Source organism: Hibiscus syriacus, unplaced genomic scaffold (assembly GCF_006381635.1).
Source record: "Hibiscus syriacus cultivar Baekdansim isolate YM2019G1 unplaced genomic scaffold, ASM638163v2 tig00110676_pilon, whole genome shotgun sequence".
NCBI classification, from domain to species: domain Eukaryota; kingdom Viridiplantae; phylum Streptophyta; class Magnoliopsida; order Malvales; family Malvaceae; genus Hibiscus; species Hibiscus syriacus.
Genome location: NW_024062820.1, coordinates 2,187,149 through 2,204,131, shown reverse-complemented (window position 1 = coordinate 2,204,131; position 16,983 = coordinate 2,187,149). Strand labels below are relative to the sequence as shown.

General features: G+C 34.7%; 1 protein-coding gene across 1 annotated transcript; it reads left to right on the top strand.

The window, feature by feature from the left end:
- Positions 1-13,643: 13,643 nt before the first annotated feature.
- LOC120137900 (1-aminocyclopropane-1-carboxylate oxidase homolog 1-like) lies at positions 13,644-16,642 on the top strand. The gene is made up of 3 exons (XM_039153539.1): positions 13,644-14,257; positions 15,740-16,061; positions 16,140-16,642. The coding sequence occupies exons 1-3, from the start codon at positions 13,737-13,739 to the stop codon at positions 16,386-16,388; spliced, it is 1,092 nt and encodes a 363-aa protein (XP_039009470.1). The 5' UTR covers positions 13,644-13,736; the 3' UTR covers positions 16,389-16,642.
- Positions 16,643-16,983: the final 341 nt, after the last annotated feature.

Sequence of the window (16,983 nt, the reverse complement as noted above, 5' to 3'; positions counted from 1 at the left end):
TTGAGAAAGTTGTAACTAAAATTATTACCAAATATCACTTTTTAGAGTGGACAATTAATATTTTAGGTTTTAACTGAAAATATTACATTGTCTATAATAGATTATGTAAATCATATATTTTTAAGGTTATAACGTAAAATGATATCCTCAATGGTAAATTTTATTTAATAGAGAAACTCATGTAACAATATAGGTCGTAACTGGAATTTTTATTAAATATGTAACTTTTTTAGAATTAACAAGACAACATTAAATCATATAAGATAACATTTTAAATTCTATCGATTATCTCTTAAACCGATCACGACGTAAATTAGCCTTATATTTCATGATATCATGAAAATACTAGATTGAATCGTGAGCGTTAAGTTAAATTTGTGGAGGGTGGGGGTTTTGGTTTAGAGTAGAAAAAGGTTGTAACGCCCTAGACCAATACAACACATATTCGATCGATCAGAATGCCGTACAAACCAGTAGAGTGGCTGACCAAAAATATTCTTTTAATTTCTTCATTTAAAAAAATGATCATCTGTAAGTACTCATGCTAAGATAAATCAACCACAAATTTTAATAAAATAGTTTACAATCAGGAGCTCCCAAAATAATATTTCAAATTATAGAGATCATCTTTTAAAATAAGTTACAATTCGAATATACAAAATGGGGTTTACAAATATACATGCCCTTTAAGATGAACTTGAGACATACCCTGCACTAGTCTGGTCTGGCTGCTGGCAAAAGGGTCATCTAACTGCTCCTCGACCTAACCTACGTAAGGAAACAAATTCCAAACGCTGAGCTAACTAGCCCAACGTCACACTAACAACTAAGTCATACTAAAAGTGTTAATGTCATGAACAAGCTAATTCATAATAATGAAATAGTGAGTATACTCGTATATTGCACTCTCTACTCTATGGTAGACATCATGGTGCGGTTGAGGGTTCTGCATCTCAGAGCTCACACACCCCTCTAGTCTACCGAAGATGAGACCCGAAATCTCTACATCGGACATAACACCTCGACTAACCCACCCCTCGCGAGTGTCGGGCCTCGACCCTAGTTAGTTGGTTTAAAGTGCTTTGCGCACTACCTAAGGATATCTGAACCGATTCTATACTTCGATACCATAATCCTACTAAAGGAACTTGGGTGTCCTGATCGTTTCCTGAACATCAATTAAGGTTAGTTTTATGTCGCCTTAATTTTTATCGTTTCTAATTGTATTTAGCAATATTTCGTTCTCACTTATCGTTTTATTTGAAATTATCCCAATTAGAAGCATACTATAAGTCCACAACCATTCGTGTACCATTCTTGGCTAATTTGGCCAAAATCAATCAAAGGTTTCAAAACATATTGTAGAGGTTTAGAAACCTCAACATAATTGTTTTTTAGGTATGAGAAGGGGGTTTCGAAACCTACTGTAGAGGTTTCGAAATCTTTGCCTGAAATTACATTATGGACAAAAGGTTTTGAAACCAACCATAAGGGTTTCAAAACCTCTTCTGCAACTTCAAATTTTTACCCGTTTAAACACTTCCAAACCCTCAAAAAACCATTCCAACATTTCCAATTGACCAACATAAGTTTATACATGATAAAATGGATCATAAAGGGGCTTTAAATAAGTTAAATAACACCATAAGCTAGAATATGCCATGGATGATCATACATGCTTCAATCTCAACTTTCTAGCTATCATGCATTTTCTAGTGACCCACAAATGGTATAAGGGAGTTGTAAATATGTTACCTTGATTCTTTGATGGCTAGAACTCTCCCCAAATCAATCCAAGGTTAACTTTTCTTTACCTCTTACTCTTGAGTTTTCTCCCACCTCTTTTACTAACAAAGGTAAGTAAAGGTGTTACTAACTCAACTAAATGGTTGGATTAATGCTAAAAAAACGTTTTCTATAACTGAAATCTACTAGAGCAACTAAAAATCCATCCACTCCATTGACTTCCACAAAAACCCATTTTTGCTAACTAATGAAAAACTTAAGAAATGAAACTTGAATTAAAGCTTGAAGAATGGAGATTAATAAATTTACATTGGTTAAACACACTCACAATTGAAACCCTTAAAATCTTAATTTTTTAATGAGCCCCAAATTTTCTTCCAGATCCCACATCAGATGGATTTTATGAGCAGGTCTATAATCACCATTTTTCGACCCCATTATTATTATCATCATCATCATCAATTATTATAGTTATTATTGTAAACAAATAAAAAAATATTATTATTAATTAGTTGTACAAGCCTAAATGCAAAAATGGGGCCCAATAATGGCCCACATGACAACCCAATGGTAGCTAAGGTTTTGTCTCTGTCATCGCTCCATATTAATCGTTGAATCAAGATCTGATCTAACAATCCAAATCAACCCTAGGCTAAGGTTTAATCCTAAACCCTTGCAACTCATCCGCGCCGTTCACGATCTCAGTTGTTGGATCAGATCTGATCCAACGATCCCTAATGAATCCTCACCTATGACCCATCTCATTCCCGAGATCTGTCACCACCGCTGAGATATATGATGGTCACCACAAAAAATGTCAAAGCAAGCCTCAGGGTTAATTTTTACCTATCCTTTTGATGACATCACCGTCGTTTGCTCAAGCCGTTGACCCCAGTGATGTTTCCTCCTTGGCTAGAGCATTAAACACTTGAAAAAGAAAAACAAAAAGAAGAAGAAGAAGAAGAAGAAGAAGAAGAAGAAGAAGATGAATGAGAGAGGATGAGCTTACCGTCCATTGTCGCTCATTGGGAAGCCAAACATTGTCGGAAAGTGGTGTTTTTCGAAGGTAAATCCCTAGATCTAGGGTGTTTCATGGGTTTTTAGGCTTGAAGGGGCTTGGATATAGACTTAGGAGAGGGAGAGGGTTCCTTTTTGGGATTTGGTTGGAGTACTAGCCACCATGGACGATTGTCGACGGCGTTGGCATGTGGTGACCGAAGGCTATGTGACTCCTTCGGCGGAGAAGAGTGAAGAGAGAGTTGAGAGAAAAATGATTTCTCCTTTTGGTAAAAAAATAGAAAAAGGGAAAAATGAAAGACTTAGGCCATTTTAGGCCTTGGATCTGGGTTTATATACCCGTGTCAAAACAACGTCGTTTCAGGGGTCTTGGGTGCGCATTTCATTCCGTAATCCTCCATATTTTGTAACATTTTATTTTAGTCACTAAATATGAGACTTTGACCTTTATAATTTGAGGCTTCCATTTTATTGCTTTTACATTTTTACCACTGTTTGAATGTTTACATGCTTTGGTCGAATGCCTGATTTAATCCCTAAATTGTTGATGTGTTGCACTTTAGTCCTTTGTATAAGAATATCTAGAAAATGTTTTATTCATGCTATAAGCCCCCATAATTTACTAGGTTTGTATTTTAATCACTGACTGGGTTCGATTATCACATGGAATAAAATGGCATTAAAGGAATCCTTGAATCCTTGAGAAGAAGAGCAAGGATGATGAACGATGGATTCAACAGCTGCAAAAATGTTATTTGCAACTTCACTGAAGGTGCCATGTATTCATTTCCTCAAATTCGTTTGCCTCGGAAAGCAATCGAAGTAGCTGAAAATGTGGGAGAAGTCCCAGATGTTTTCTATTGCCTCAAACTATTGGAAGCAACTGGCATCTCCACCGTCCCGGCCTGTTTTGGATTCGATCAGAAAGAAGGGTACCTCTCCTTTCATTTTTATTTTTCATATCTTATGCGGAAGCTGTAACACCCCGACCTGGTTTAGTAGATCTCGAACTTATAGTTTAGAATATGATCATTGTATGTTTTGGTCTAGAACCTGAACTTATACATTAGTTTATGAATAAGTCCATAGGTCCCTCTAATCTGTTTCGAACAAGTGCCTAGGCGGTAACATATGCTATTTTCGAACAGTGTCTTCCACTTACGGACGATGATTTTACCGGCCGAGAAACACATGCTTGAAATATTGTCCGGTTTCAAGAAATTCAACGACAAGTTCATGGAGCAATATGAAGACCATGCACTTTAATAAGACCATGCTGAATTTTTCTCTAATAAAATGGAAGTTAATATCTATGTAAATATCCATGAACTTGGTTTGAATAAATTATACTATATAATATAAAATTTTATAAATATTAATTATATTTCAAATTTATAACATAATTTTAATGTAAATACTAAATATCCAAATTTGTCACTTCTCCATTAGTTTTGGATAATTACAAAATATTTCCATAACTTATTTCACTCTTATCCCAAACATTTCAGCCATAATCAAATTTTTCCTTTTCCTCTTCTCCATCCCGGTTAAACTATAGGGTAAAATACACGAATGATTTTTGACTATGGAGTATTATTTATTAAGTCTCATGATTATTAAAAGTTATAAAATAATCCTTCAACTATAAGATCATGTTTTGTTGAATCTTTTATTATTAAAAGTTACAAAATGATACTCGATTATTCATATATTCTAAAATTATCATTTTTTTAAATAATTGATGTTCGTCTGGATTTTTTTTGGTTACAAAGGAACCACTAAGACCTAGTGGTTGGTTGGGATCCTATTCCAGGATCGCATATCAGCCTATATTAACCGATGAATATCGGCAGTAGGACAATGAAGCATCTGGAGACCTGTGGTCGTCGTTTGGGCCTGCTTGGCGATAGCATCGGCTACACCATTGGCTTCGCGGCAGACATGGGAGATCTTGATGCTCCAATTTCGTTTGATAAGCTCGCGAGCACGTCGGAAGTGCACCGGCTCGTATCTACACCAAGGGTACAAAAAACTTTAAACTGCTTCATAATTGTCCATCTCCACCTCAATGCATTGGTACCCTTGATTCCAAGCAAGATGTAAACCATCGTGCAGCACCCACACTTCGGAATGGAGAACCGAGCAACGACCAATGTAACGGTTATAACCAAGGATCCATTCCCCGTCAGTGTTACGGAAGTTGTTGAACTGTACCGTTAGTGATCAGTGTTCGTATGGATTTTAACGTATTAATTAGGATATGATAAAATCATGTTTTAATGATATGTATTGTTGTTATGGATTTTAACGTACTAATTAGGATATGATAAAATCATGTTTTAATGATATGTATCGTTGTTACTTTCAAACATTGACTTGCTGATATAATGTTTAAAGCACTAACTTGACGACAATCTAAACGAAGACTCAATTGACAAAATACAACTAAAATGATTATGGGATCAAATTTTATCATATCTCAGTAAATAGGTTAACGTTCATTTCAGAGTCCACAAATTTTTTTAACGAAAAAAGGATGAATTTATAACAAATGAATAATCGAATAATCATTTTATAACTTTTAACAGTAGGAGGACTCAACAAAATAATCTAGAGGATCATTTTATAAATTTTAATTGTAAAAAAACTTAATAAAATAATACCCCATAATTGGGGACTACTTGTATACTTTACCATAAAGTCTTTTTTTTAAAATAGTAAAAAAATTAAAATTTACCCTAAGGGGTTTAATTTAGGGTATCTCACATTACGGCGGGAATAATATATCATTCTCCCGTTTGGTTGGCAAACATTCACAATCCCTGATAATAAGTTATTTCGAACAGTGCTATTTTGGGGTATATTACCGAGAATGTGATTACCCATTCCCTTAGGTATTGTTACATTCCCGGCGTTTTGGACTAAAATGCCCTTAATTTTTTTTTTCAAAAATATTATTCTTTTGTGGTTGAATAAAAAAATTATACGAACGTTAAATTACAAATTTATATTTAAACTATTTTAGATTTTTAAAAAAATCATAATTAGAATTTTATATAAAGTTCATGGGTTAAAATAAAATTTTACTCTTTCATTAAACCTATTTATCTTTTTAATTTTATAAAAAATATATGAATTTTATGAATTAAATTTTTTTAAAATATATATATATATTAAATATATTAAAATTATAATAGAATTCAATTTGTTAAAAAAATAAATATATAATAATAATTTGATAAAATATATATTTTAATAATTTTTTATTTAACATTGTAATTTTATATTTATGTTTAACGAATCAAACATAAAATATAATATTTCAAGTGATCTTAATTTTACAGATAATCCTATTTCTACAAGTAAGGCAAAACTGCCCAAATAATGATTTAGTGATTGTTTAATTCCCAAAAAAATCCATTTTATTTATTATTTCCCGAAATGGGGTGAAATGTACAGTGCTTCAAGTGGTTCTTTGGATATCTCGGCGTTTTTAGGGTTAATTTTTCCATGGTTCTTTGGATATCTCGACGTTTTTAGGGTTAATTTTTCCATGATTGCTTTCTCGGCGTCTTTGGGGTTATGACACTATGGGAATGCTCGGTGTCTTCAAGCAATTGGACTGAGGGATCTCTCGGCGTCTTCTGCATGCTACAAGGAATGCCAAGGTGGATCTCTCGGCGTCTTCACCTGTCGTCTGATGGGAATGCTCGGCGTCTTCAAGCAATTGGACTGTAGGATCTCTCGGCGTCTTCTGCATGCTACAAGGAATGCCAAGGTGGATCTCTCGGCGTCTTCACCTGTCGTCTGGCGGGAATCTCTGCATGACTCTCTGAATCGTGCATGCATTCTGGGGGCCTGAACGTCTTCATCTCTGCTTGACTCATGCAGAGTTGATTTAACAGTTGAATACAATAATAATAGGAGTGCTCGACGTCTTTAGTTAATAGGGTTACAGGGGCATTCGATTTCCCGGCGTCTTAAGCTATACATGGAGAATATTTGGTTGCAGGTGGTCGTGAAATCTCGGCGTCTTCTTCTTTCGAGATTCGTTCTGCATGCGTCTGTATTGTTTGTCGTCGAAGCGTGAGATTCGTCTGAAGCGTGAGACTAATAATTTACTCGAAGTCTTCAATTACTTGTTATAAAATAGGGGTGGGTATTGTATTTCATTGCATGCAGTTGGTTTTAACTTACAGAAGCAAGTGAGGGAATTTTTTTTTTGCATTAGATTCAATTGAAGCTGCTGCTTGAAGTGATATTGGAGATTTTTGTTGGTTCAGTAATTTTTCGAGCTTTGGTTTAACGTCGTTCAAAAACACGTAAGTTCTTTCTCGTTTCCCATACGAACTCTGTTTTTTTCGTGTTGAAAGAATGCTCATATATGTTAGGAGAATGATACATTTAAATTTTGTTCATGAGACCATAGTAATGTAATTTAGAGTACTAATGATAATTTAAAATTAGAAAATTTAAGTTTGATGATTAGGTATACAGAAAATTTAAGTTTGAGTATTATTGTTAATTTAAATTTTCGTGTTATTTTGATTTAGTGGGAAAAAAATTCCCATTATGTAATCCTGATATTTTTACCGTAATAATAATGTATTTAAGTATTATTTTTATAAAACAATTGTTAACATAATTTATATTTATTATTTATAGTTTTGTAAATAATTAATTTTCATTACATTATTAATGTAATTTATTCTGAATATCTATATTTTTACGTGTAGAGAAAATGAGCAACAAATTTTTCACGATTGTCCATTACAATGGACATATGATGGAAAATGAGGTCGGAGTTATTTTTCAGTCTGAAACACCTATAAATATGATGTTTAAAAGGGACATCACATTTGCAGAGATCAAGGAGAGGATAAAAAGAAAAATACGTGCTAAAGTTGATGGTTTGAGGTACAGATTTATGGTATGTCCCAATCCGGTCAGGTATGCTGCAGTACCACTTGAAGAAGACGATGATATTATAACTATGGTTGAATTACATGACTCAACAAATATTCCAATTATTGAGTTATTTGTTGAGTTGTGTAATATATCTAATGTGCCCGGGTCATCAATAAATGCGGTTGAAACTTCATCTCAAATGGGTTTCGAGAGTCATTTCGATAACCCAACATATAGGTCGATGAACAGCTTTGTGGCGATGTTGGAAAGCGCAAATGAAGTTGGTGGAACATCTGGAGCCGCAGAGTATGATGCTGAAAACCGCTGGGAAGAAATACTTGAAGATTCCAGTGAAGATGAAGAAACTGAGGAACCTCTTTTGGCTGAGGATGATGCCATGTTCCATGGTGATGAAGCTGATATCAATATTGATGAATATTCGACATCGTATCAACCTACCCCTCACATGCAGGAGATTGATTATGAAGCAATGAGGGCACCTGAATTCCCGGAGATGCCACATTTAACTTCAGGCTATATGATTGAATCGTCCGATAACTCTGGTGAATTAGCAGTTGGGAAGCATTACAGAGGAAAAAAAGAAGCTACACTAGCGATTAAAGAGTATTGCATAAGAGGCCATGTAGATTGCAAGACTGCAGAGTCCAACCAGAAAACTTTGTACGCAAAGTGTGTTAAATATGGGCCCGAGTGTAAATGGTTGATCAGAGTGTCCAAAATGCAGAGGCAAGATGCTTGGGTCATCACAAGGTACAATGGCATTCGCCATCGTTGAAGGAGAGACAACAGAGGCTTGGGACTTCTTTCTCAATAATCTACGTAAGTATGTCGTCCGAGAAGAAGGAGTTTCCTTGATATCCGATCGAGGAACTGGCCTTTTGGCAGCAATTGAACGACCGGGAAGTCGTTGGACACCTCCGCACGCATATCCCGCATATTGTATCCGTCATATTGGTAAGAATTGTATTGAGAAGTTTCACAACGGCCGTATTCGTAGGGAGATAGTCAGCATGGGTAAGTTTTATTTTCAGCATTTGTACTCATTTATGTGTTTGTTTATAAATTGACTTTAACACAATATCTATTTTGAAACAGGATATGAACTACGCCAACCAAATTTTGACAAGAGATTGGAGGATTTGAAGGCCATAGATGAGCGTGTTTGGAAATGGGCGTCGAAAATCGAGCGGGAGAAGTGGTCGCAAGCATACGATTGTGGTCGGAGATACGGACACATGACTACAAACCTTGCTGAGGCCATTAATTCAGTACTAAAAGGTACACGACATCTCCCAATAGCGAGTGTGGTGAAAGAGACATACTTTAGGTTGGCTAAAGTTTGGTCTGATAAAGGGAAAGAGATCGAGTGTCTGATAAATCGAGGTAAAATCTAGGCTCCGGCGGTGGTAGAAGCAATGGAAGCAAATAAGCGTATGGCAACCTCAATGTTTGTTCATGACTTCGATCGAATTGGACATACTTTTGTTGTCATCGCATGCATACGTCGCAACGAAGGAGCTGATCGAGAATCATTTACTGTTAATTTACGACAAAGATGGTGTGATTGTGGCCGCTTTCAGGCGTGGAGATATCCGTGTGCTCATGCAGTCGCTGCATGTATGCATACTGGAATCAATTCATACACTTATGTTGATGAGTGCTTTCACCTACAGAGGATATTAAATATATACAACCATGAGTTCAGACCGATCCCAAATGAATCTTATTGGGACAATCGAGATCATGATGAATGGTTGCCAAATCCACTACTTCGTAGAAGTCCAACGGGTCGACCGGAATCTACTCGTATTCATACCAGTATGGATATACATATTAGAGAGAAAGGCCAACCGAAGAGGTGTGGATTATGTAGAGGTGAAGGGCATTCAAAAAGAAATTGTCCAAACCTTCCACAGTATAGACCTCAGCAGTAATCTTATTATTTTATAAATTTTTATATTATATGCGATTCAATTACTCGAGTACATATTTAATAATAATTATTTAAATTTAATTATTTAACTTTAATGATTTAAATATAATTATTTAACTTTAATGATTTAATAATAATTACTTTAATGATTTAACTTTAATGATTTAATAATAATTACTTTAATGATTTAATTTTAGTGATTTAATAATAATTACTTTAATGATTTAATTTTAATGATTTAATGATTTAACTTTAATGATTTAATGATTTAACTTTAATGATTTAATAATAATTACTTTAATGATTTAATGATTTAATGATTTAATAATAATTATTTTAATGATTTAATGATTTAATAATAATTACTTTAATGATTTAACTTTAATGCTTTAATAATAATTACTTTAATGATTTAATGATTTAATGATTTAATAATAATTACTTTAATGATTTAATTTTAATAATTTAATAATAATTACTTAATTTTAATGATTTAATAATAATTACTTGACTTTAATGATTTATATTTACTGATATAATAATAGTAAATATATTCGATTCAATTACTTTAATTTGATACAAATAATTAAAATAAGGATTACAACTCTTGTCGGTGTCGGGGTGTTGTTGAGTAATAATGTCGAGGCCCACGTCGGTTTCGTTGTTGTCGTTGCACTTGTTCAGGAGTTTGTTCAGCATAACCAACCTGCTCATTCATCGAGGGCATAGGATCTGGTGTTGTAAATACATGCCCACCACCACTATGCTCTCCCATCTGAGGACAAACACTCGTACTTGTGATCATATATGTCATCTGATCAAAATCATTTGTTGCCCCAAACATAGGAGGGAACATGAGTGATTGATGAGGAACATGCTGAGGAGTGTAGGGCGTAACACCAGAATCACCAACCATTTGACTAAATGATCTTGTGTGATCAAAAGATTCTGGTGGGATATTATCCATTGTCTCTTGTTCTGCTCCACGGTGAGAAGAACTCCCACTCCCACTCCCAGTCCTTCTTGGTTTCTCGGGTTTATCGAATTTTTTGGTATACTCTATAAATTGTCGCCTTTCTCTGATCGTTGTCAAGAACGGCTTTCCATGTTCCCAAAAATAATTCAGGTAATCCGAACTCTTGAAGTCAAAGTCATTTGGTTGTATGGGAGTGAGCGTTGGCAAGTATGAACCCCTGTTGTTCCAATGATTGATATGGTTAGCATGCCTCACCGACCAATCCTCACCGACCCTACCCCGCCCATCTAATCGATGGAGAGCATCATGATTCTCTGGAATGACTGGAATATGTTGGTGGAAGCCGAACTGCCTCAACACTCTATCGGCAAATTGGAACTCCACAAACATGAAATGGATCAATGGTGTAACAGCACACCAATATTCACAACCCTCCCAGACATGTTGCGGTACACACGACATAATTTCTTGATCATGGTACGGCCTCCAAATAAACTATAAAATAAAATTATATAGTTATTATTTAATTAAATAATTATAAAAATCAACAAATTAATAAATAACAATATTATAATATAAACATAATAAAAAATAAATTCACTTATTAATTTTATATATACCTCAACTTTGCATTTGATATCAATCTTAAACCTAAACTCTTTCACGTTGTTGTGCGCCAACCCCGTTCTTTCTATTTTATGCCTCCATCTGTATACCAATCAAAATAAAATTTTGTAATTATTTTTCATTTACAAAAATATTCTTTATTTAATTAAAGATAAAATATTTTAAATCAATAAAATTACCTTCCGGCAAGAGGAAAGTCAACTGCAGTTCGGCTAATCGATGTTAACCATGGAATTCTGTACCACGCCCACGATTGTAATAACATCGTGCATCCACCGATTTCAGTCGTGTACGCATCATTAACAATTAATGATGCCTTGCACATCTCGCGATACAAGAATGCCAATATTGCTGATCCCCAACTATACTGACGGGTCATAAAGAAGTTCTCCAAAAACGGAAGATATTGTATATGGACAAGATTACTGGATTTATCTGGCATCAAGATTCCGCCGATCAAACGTAATATATATGCTCGAGTTGCATATATAATGTCTCGCTCACTACATTGTGGATCGAGCTTAAACTCATTTGCCAACCAGGATAATCTCAGCCGTGACCCTTTCGCTACATCTTTGTCTGGTACCTTCCCAAGATAACGCTCACATATTGCAAACATGTCAAGATCTGTATTTCCAACCACTGCCATTCCATTTGTAGGAACCCCTAGTTGTAAAGCCACATCCTCCAAAGTGATCGTACATTCACCACATGGAAGATGAAAAGTATGAGTTTCTGGTCTCCACCTTTCAATTAATGCACTTATCAAACCGGGGATCAACCGAAATTCTCTTACAAAAGCAACATCATAAAAACCCACTGTTTTCAAATTATCAACAATACGTTGATCTGGCATCTCACAGTTGATAAGTCGAGGACGAAGGACTCGTTGTTCGTCATCCTGCAATTTATTAGTCATTGTAATTAGAATTAATACACCGTTCTCAAATAAAAAAATAAGTCGATCATATTACCAGTTCTCCCAAATTACTCGAAATGTGTCGACCATCTAGCCTCAAAAGAACATTTTCTTCGGCCATGTTTCAACAAATCTAGACAAAAAAAAATTAAATATTACACTCAATTATTACATTGTTTTATTCAAATAATCAATTGCATGTTATCTACTTTAATAAAAAATAAACATCAAGTATAAAATGATCCCTAATTACTATTTGCTTCTCAACATTTTCAAACTTTGCAATTTAATCACTAAATTTATAAATTCTTTCAAATTTAACCAATTAAGCATATTAATACTAAATTCAAGCATAGTATACCAACTTTTATAATTTACTCTAATTTCTTAAATTCCTCAAATTTTGCAAAACGATCCCTAATTACTATTTGGTTCTCAACATTTTCAAAGTTAGCAATTTAATCCATAAATTTTAAATTCTTTCTAATTTAACCAATTAAGCATACTAATACTAAATTCCAGCATAGTATAGCAACTTTTAATAATTTACTCTTATTCCTTAAATTCCTTAAATTTTACAAAATGGTCCCTAAAACTTTACAATGTTCCAAAATGGTCCCAACCTTATTTCAAATTATGTAACAACATATAAATTATTATTTCAGAGTGTAACAACATATAATCACAAAATTAATAAACTTATGAAACTAAAATTATGAGATCAATATGAAACCCTAAACCTTTAAAACAAGAATCAAATGAGATCTAGGGCTTGAGTTTAAATTACCTCAGGCTATGCTTTGTGATCTTACTGCTGATCAATCTCCCTCTCAAGCTCTCACTGCTTCTGTAATTGTGAATTGCCTCAGCCCCAAACTCTCACATTGCCTCAGCCCGAGCATTCTCTTATAAACACATTCGTAACTCATCCATGCATTATTGGATTTATTTGTTAAGAAGACGCCGAGCTATCCAGCCTTCCATGCAAAGACGCCGAGAAATCCTTACCTAAATGTAAAGAAGACGCCGAGAAATCCAACAGTTGCATGCCCCCCACATGCAGACGAGCAGGACCCACACATGCAGACGTGCAGCCCTGCAGGACCCGTGCTCTCTCCTTGCAGAACCCGTGCTCTCTCCTTGCAGAACCCGTGATTTCTCACGTCCAGTCCCATGCACAGCACTGAAGACGCCGAGATTTCCTACGAAGAATCCAACTGAAGACGCCGAGAGTTCCTATGAAGAATCCAACTGAAGACGCCGAGAGATCAATCATACATGCACAGCTCCCACGCTTCTACATCTGCTGAAGACGCCGGGATATCCAAGTTGAAGACGACGACAGCTCCATCTGAAGACGCCGAGCTTTCCATATTTCCTATAGCAATGGGAAAATAATAATTAAAGTGCATTATTTGGGGAATTAAACCTCCCCGTATGCATTATTCCGGCAAAATAGCCCTACAAGTAATCTAATCGACCAAACACACCTAAAGTCTAAACGTGTAAAAGGATGAGGGGTAGGTCCTGACACTTATCTTCCTTGACTGGAGTCCTCATTGAAGAACTCCATCAAAATCTGGAGAAAAATGGCAGATTACAGCAGAAGCAAGGAGCTGAAGAAATTCGATGACACAAAAGCCGGTGTTAAAGGACTTGTAGATTCTGGAATCGTAAACGTCCCCAAGATGTTCATACGACCAGCAGATGAGCTTGCCCAGGAACTCATCATCAATCCCACCCACACAAACAACAACAACAACAATCAAATTCCCACTGTCGATCTCAGCGGCACGGAAGCCGGCGGAAGCCGGCGTAAGGAGACGGTGGACCAAATTAAGGCGGCATCAAAAGAGTGGGGTATTTTCCAAGTAACCAATCACGGGATCCCTTTGAACGCGATGGATGAGATGATCGACGGGGTGCGTTTGTTTAACGAGCAAGATCTGGGGTTGAAGAGAGAGATCTACAGCCACGACACCACGAAGACGGTGAGATTCAATTCCTACGCTGATTTGTATACATCGAAAATTGCCGATTGGAGGGACACGCTTTTCCTTTCTTCCTTCCGTTCCGATCTTGACCCCAACGAAATCCCAGCAGTTTGCAGGTATGTACAAGTATACACACTCGTCTCATTTACTACTATAAAATCTTGGGTAAATTATACGTCTAGTATTAAATTATCAGTTTTGTCTTGTTTTAATATCTAAATTTTTGATTTTTTAAATCATACCTAACATTTAATTTTTGTTTCATTTTAATATGTCATTAAAAACTTAAAGCGATTAGTGTTCGATTTAGATTTTTAAAGGGTATCAAAATGAAATAAAATCTAAATGTTTAAAAAATTGAAAGTTTAAATATTAAAATATACTAAAATTAATAATTTAAGTAATAAATGTGTAGTTTATCCTAAAATCTTTCGATCATATGGTTTCAATCATAAATATAGTTTCAAAAATTTGAGTATATTTTCGATTGATGGAACTAGAGATTCAATATATAAAACTATGATTTTATATTTTATTTTATGAGATATTTATAATATTATATCATGCATGAACCAATTTTGGAGACTAGAGTACTAAAATGTTAGTGGAATATCAAATGTGAGATATGTTTATTCATATTTTAGTTCTATATTTATTATGTTTTGTTCGATTCAATAATAATACTAGTTTATTATTATTATTATTTGGATAAAGTACACTAATGGTCCTCTGATTATAGAATGATGTGGTTTTGTTGAATCATTGAATATGAAAAGTTATAAAATGGTCCATCGATCATAGGACGTTGTTTTGTTGAGTTATCGACTATTAGAAGTTACAGAATGATCACATGATTATTAATATATTTCAAACTCATCATTTTTCGTTAAAAATTTGATTACAATTTGAGTTGTATGTTAAGCTATTGATTGAAATATGATAATCGTTTGAGATCTTGGGATCAAATTTTATTATATCACATTCAGTATGTTAACGTCCAGCTCAAGCTGTCGTTAAAACATTAATAAAAAGTATAAGTTTGAAACATATAAATAATCGAGTGATCATTTTGTAACTTTCAATAATTGAGGACTCAATAAAGCAATAACCTTATAATTAGGAGACCAATTTATAATTTTTAATAGTAAGATAACTCAACAAAACAACATACCAAATAGTTGAGGGACTATTTGTGTATTTTATCTTTAATTTTTTATTTTTGAATAAAATATACATTTAGTACCTACACTATCAGTTTTGATTTATTTTAATACTTAAATTTTTAAAATTTTAAAAATCGTATCTAACATCTAGTTTTGTTTCATTTTAGTACTCAACGTTATAAACCTAACACATTTAATACCAAACTATCAAGTTTTGGTCCGTTTTAGTACCTAATTTTTTTAAAAAAAATCAAAGTTTAGTTTTAAATTTTGAACGGTGTATTAAATGAAAAGAAAAACTAAACTTATGTATGTTTTTGAAAAAAAAATTAAAGTTTAGATATTAAAACGGATCAAAATTGATAGTTTGTATACTAAACACGTAATTTACCCTTTTGTTTTCCCGGACTTGTGTTTTTCTAACACAATCTTCAGAAACTCAACCATGGAGTATGTAAAGCATATCAAAAGACTAGGGGAAACGCTATTCGAGTTGCTATCGGAGGCACTCGGGCTCCGATCGGACCACCTCGGCTCGATGGGGGGCAGCAAAGGGTGTAGCATCGTGTGCCACTACTATCCCCCTTGTCCCCAACCGGAACTCACTTTGGGACTGAAAGAACACACGGATCCTGGCTTCTTGAACGTGCTTTTGCAGAACGAAATCGACGGTCTCCAAGTCCTTCACCAGTGTCAATGGCTAGATGTTCACCCCACTCGAGGGGGACTGATCGTAAACATCGGAGATCTTCTTCAGGTTTTACAATTCTATATTCTAATTTCATTTTGTTTCCAAAATAGCCACTAAGCTCATAAGTAGTAGTTTATATGGCAGATTGTATCGAATGGCAAGTTGAAGAGTGTGAGGCACAGGGCAGTAAACAAGAATGCAGGACCAAGAATTACAGTGTCCAGCTCTTTCTCGGGACATGTAAGCTTGCTTCACAAAACGTTCAGCCCAATCAGTGAGTTGACATCCGAGCCTGATCCTCCTCGATACAAAGACTTTGTGTTAAAGGAATATTATGCCAGATATTTATCCAAATCAGATGGTAAATCTCTTACCGAATGCTACAAGCTGTGAAAAAGTAAGGTAATTAACCCCATCAATGGCAATCATAGATTTAGATTACGGTTGTTATCGTGTTTTCGATTGTGTTTATCGCGATCGCGGTCATGTTTTCGATCACGTTAACCGTGATTGTGACAATAACGGATATTTTACGGTTGTTGTGGGTATTGTAGTTGTACAATAACAGTTTCGGACGGCACCTATAACGATCACTATTATAATAAGGGACCGCTATTTTATCATGTATGCAGACTGTACCAAGCTTTTGACGGGATTATGTTATGCAGTAAGTAGTAACAACCTGAATTCTATATCGTTTCTATAAATAGGAGTCCACTATTACATATCCTAATTTCGTAAATTAATAATTTTAATATGATTTTTTTTTAAAAAAAGCAAATGAATAAAGGACTTAGATATTCAAATACAAGTCTATTATTCATGATATATATATATATAATTTTGCCTTCATTGTAGTATCAACAGTGGGATTCGTTGGAGGTTTTACAATGGCATTTGAAACTGTACCTGTGACTACAGCTACATCGATGATAACAACATATAACATACTTCTTGTTGTTCGAAGAAAATGATCATATTTCTGACT

Coding starts and splice junctions, on each gene's coding strand:
- LOC120137900 (XM_039153539.1), top strand. CDS start 13,737: ATGGCAGATTACAGCAGAAGCAAGGAGCTGAAGAAATTCGATGACACA. Junction 14,258..15,739: donor GAAATCCCAGCAGTTTGCAG/GTATGTACAAGT, acceptor CACAATCTTCAG/AAACTCAACCATGGAGTATG. Junction 16,062..16,139: donor ACATCGGAGATCTTCTTCAG/GTTTTACAATTC, acceptor TTTATATGGCAG/ATTGTATCGAATGGCAAGTT.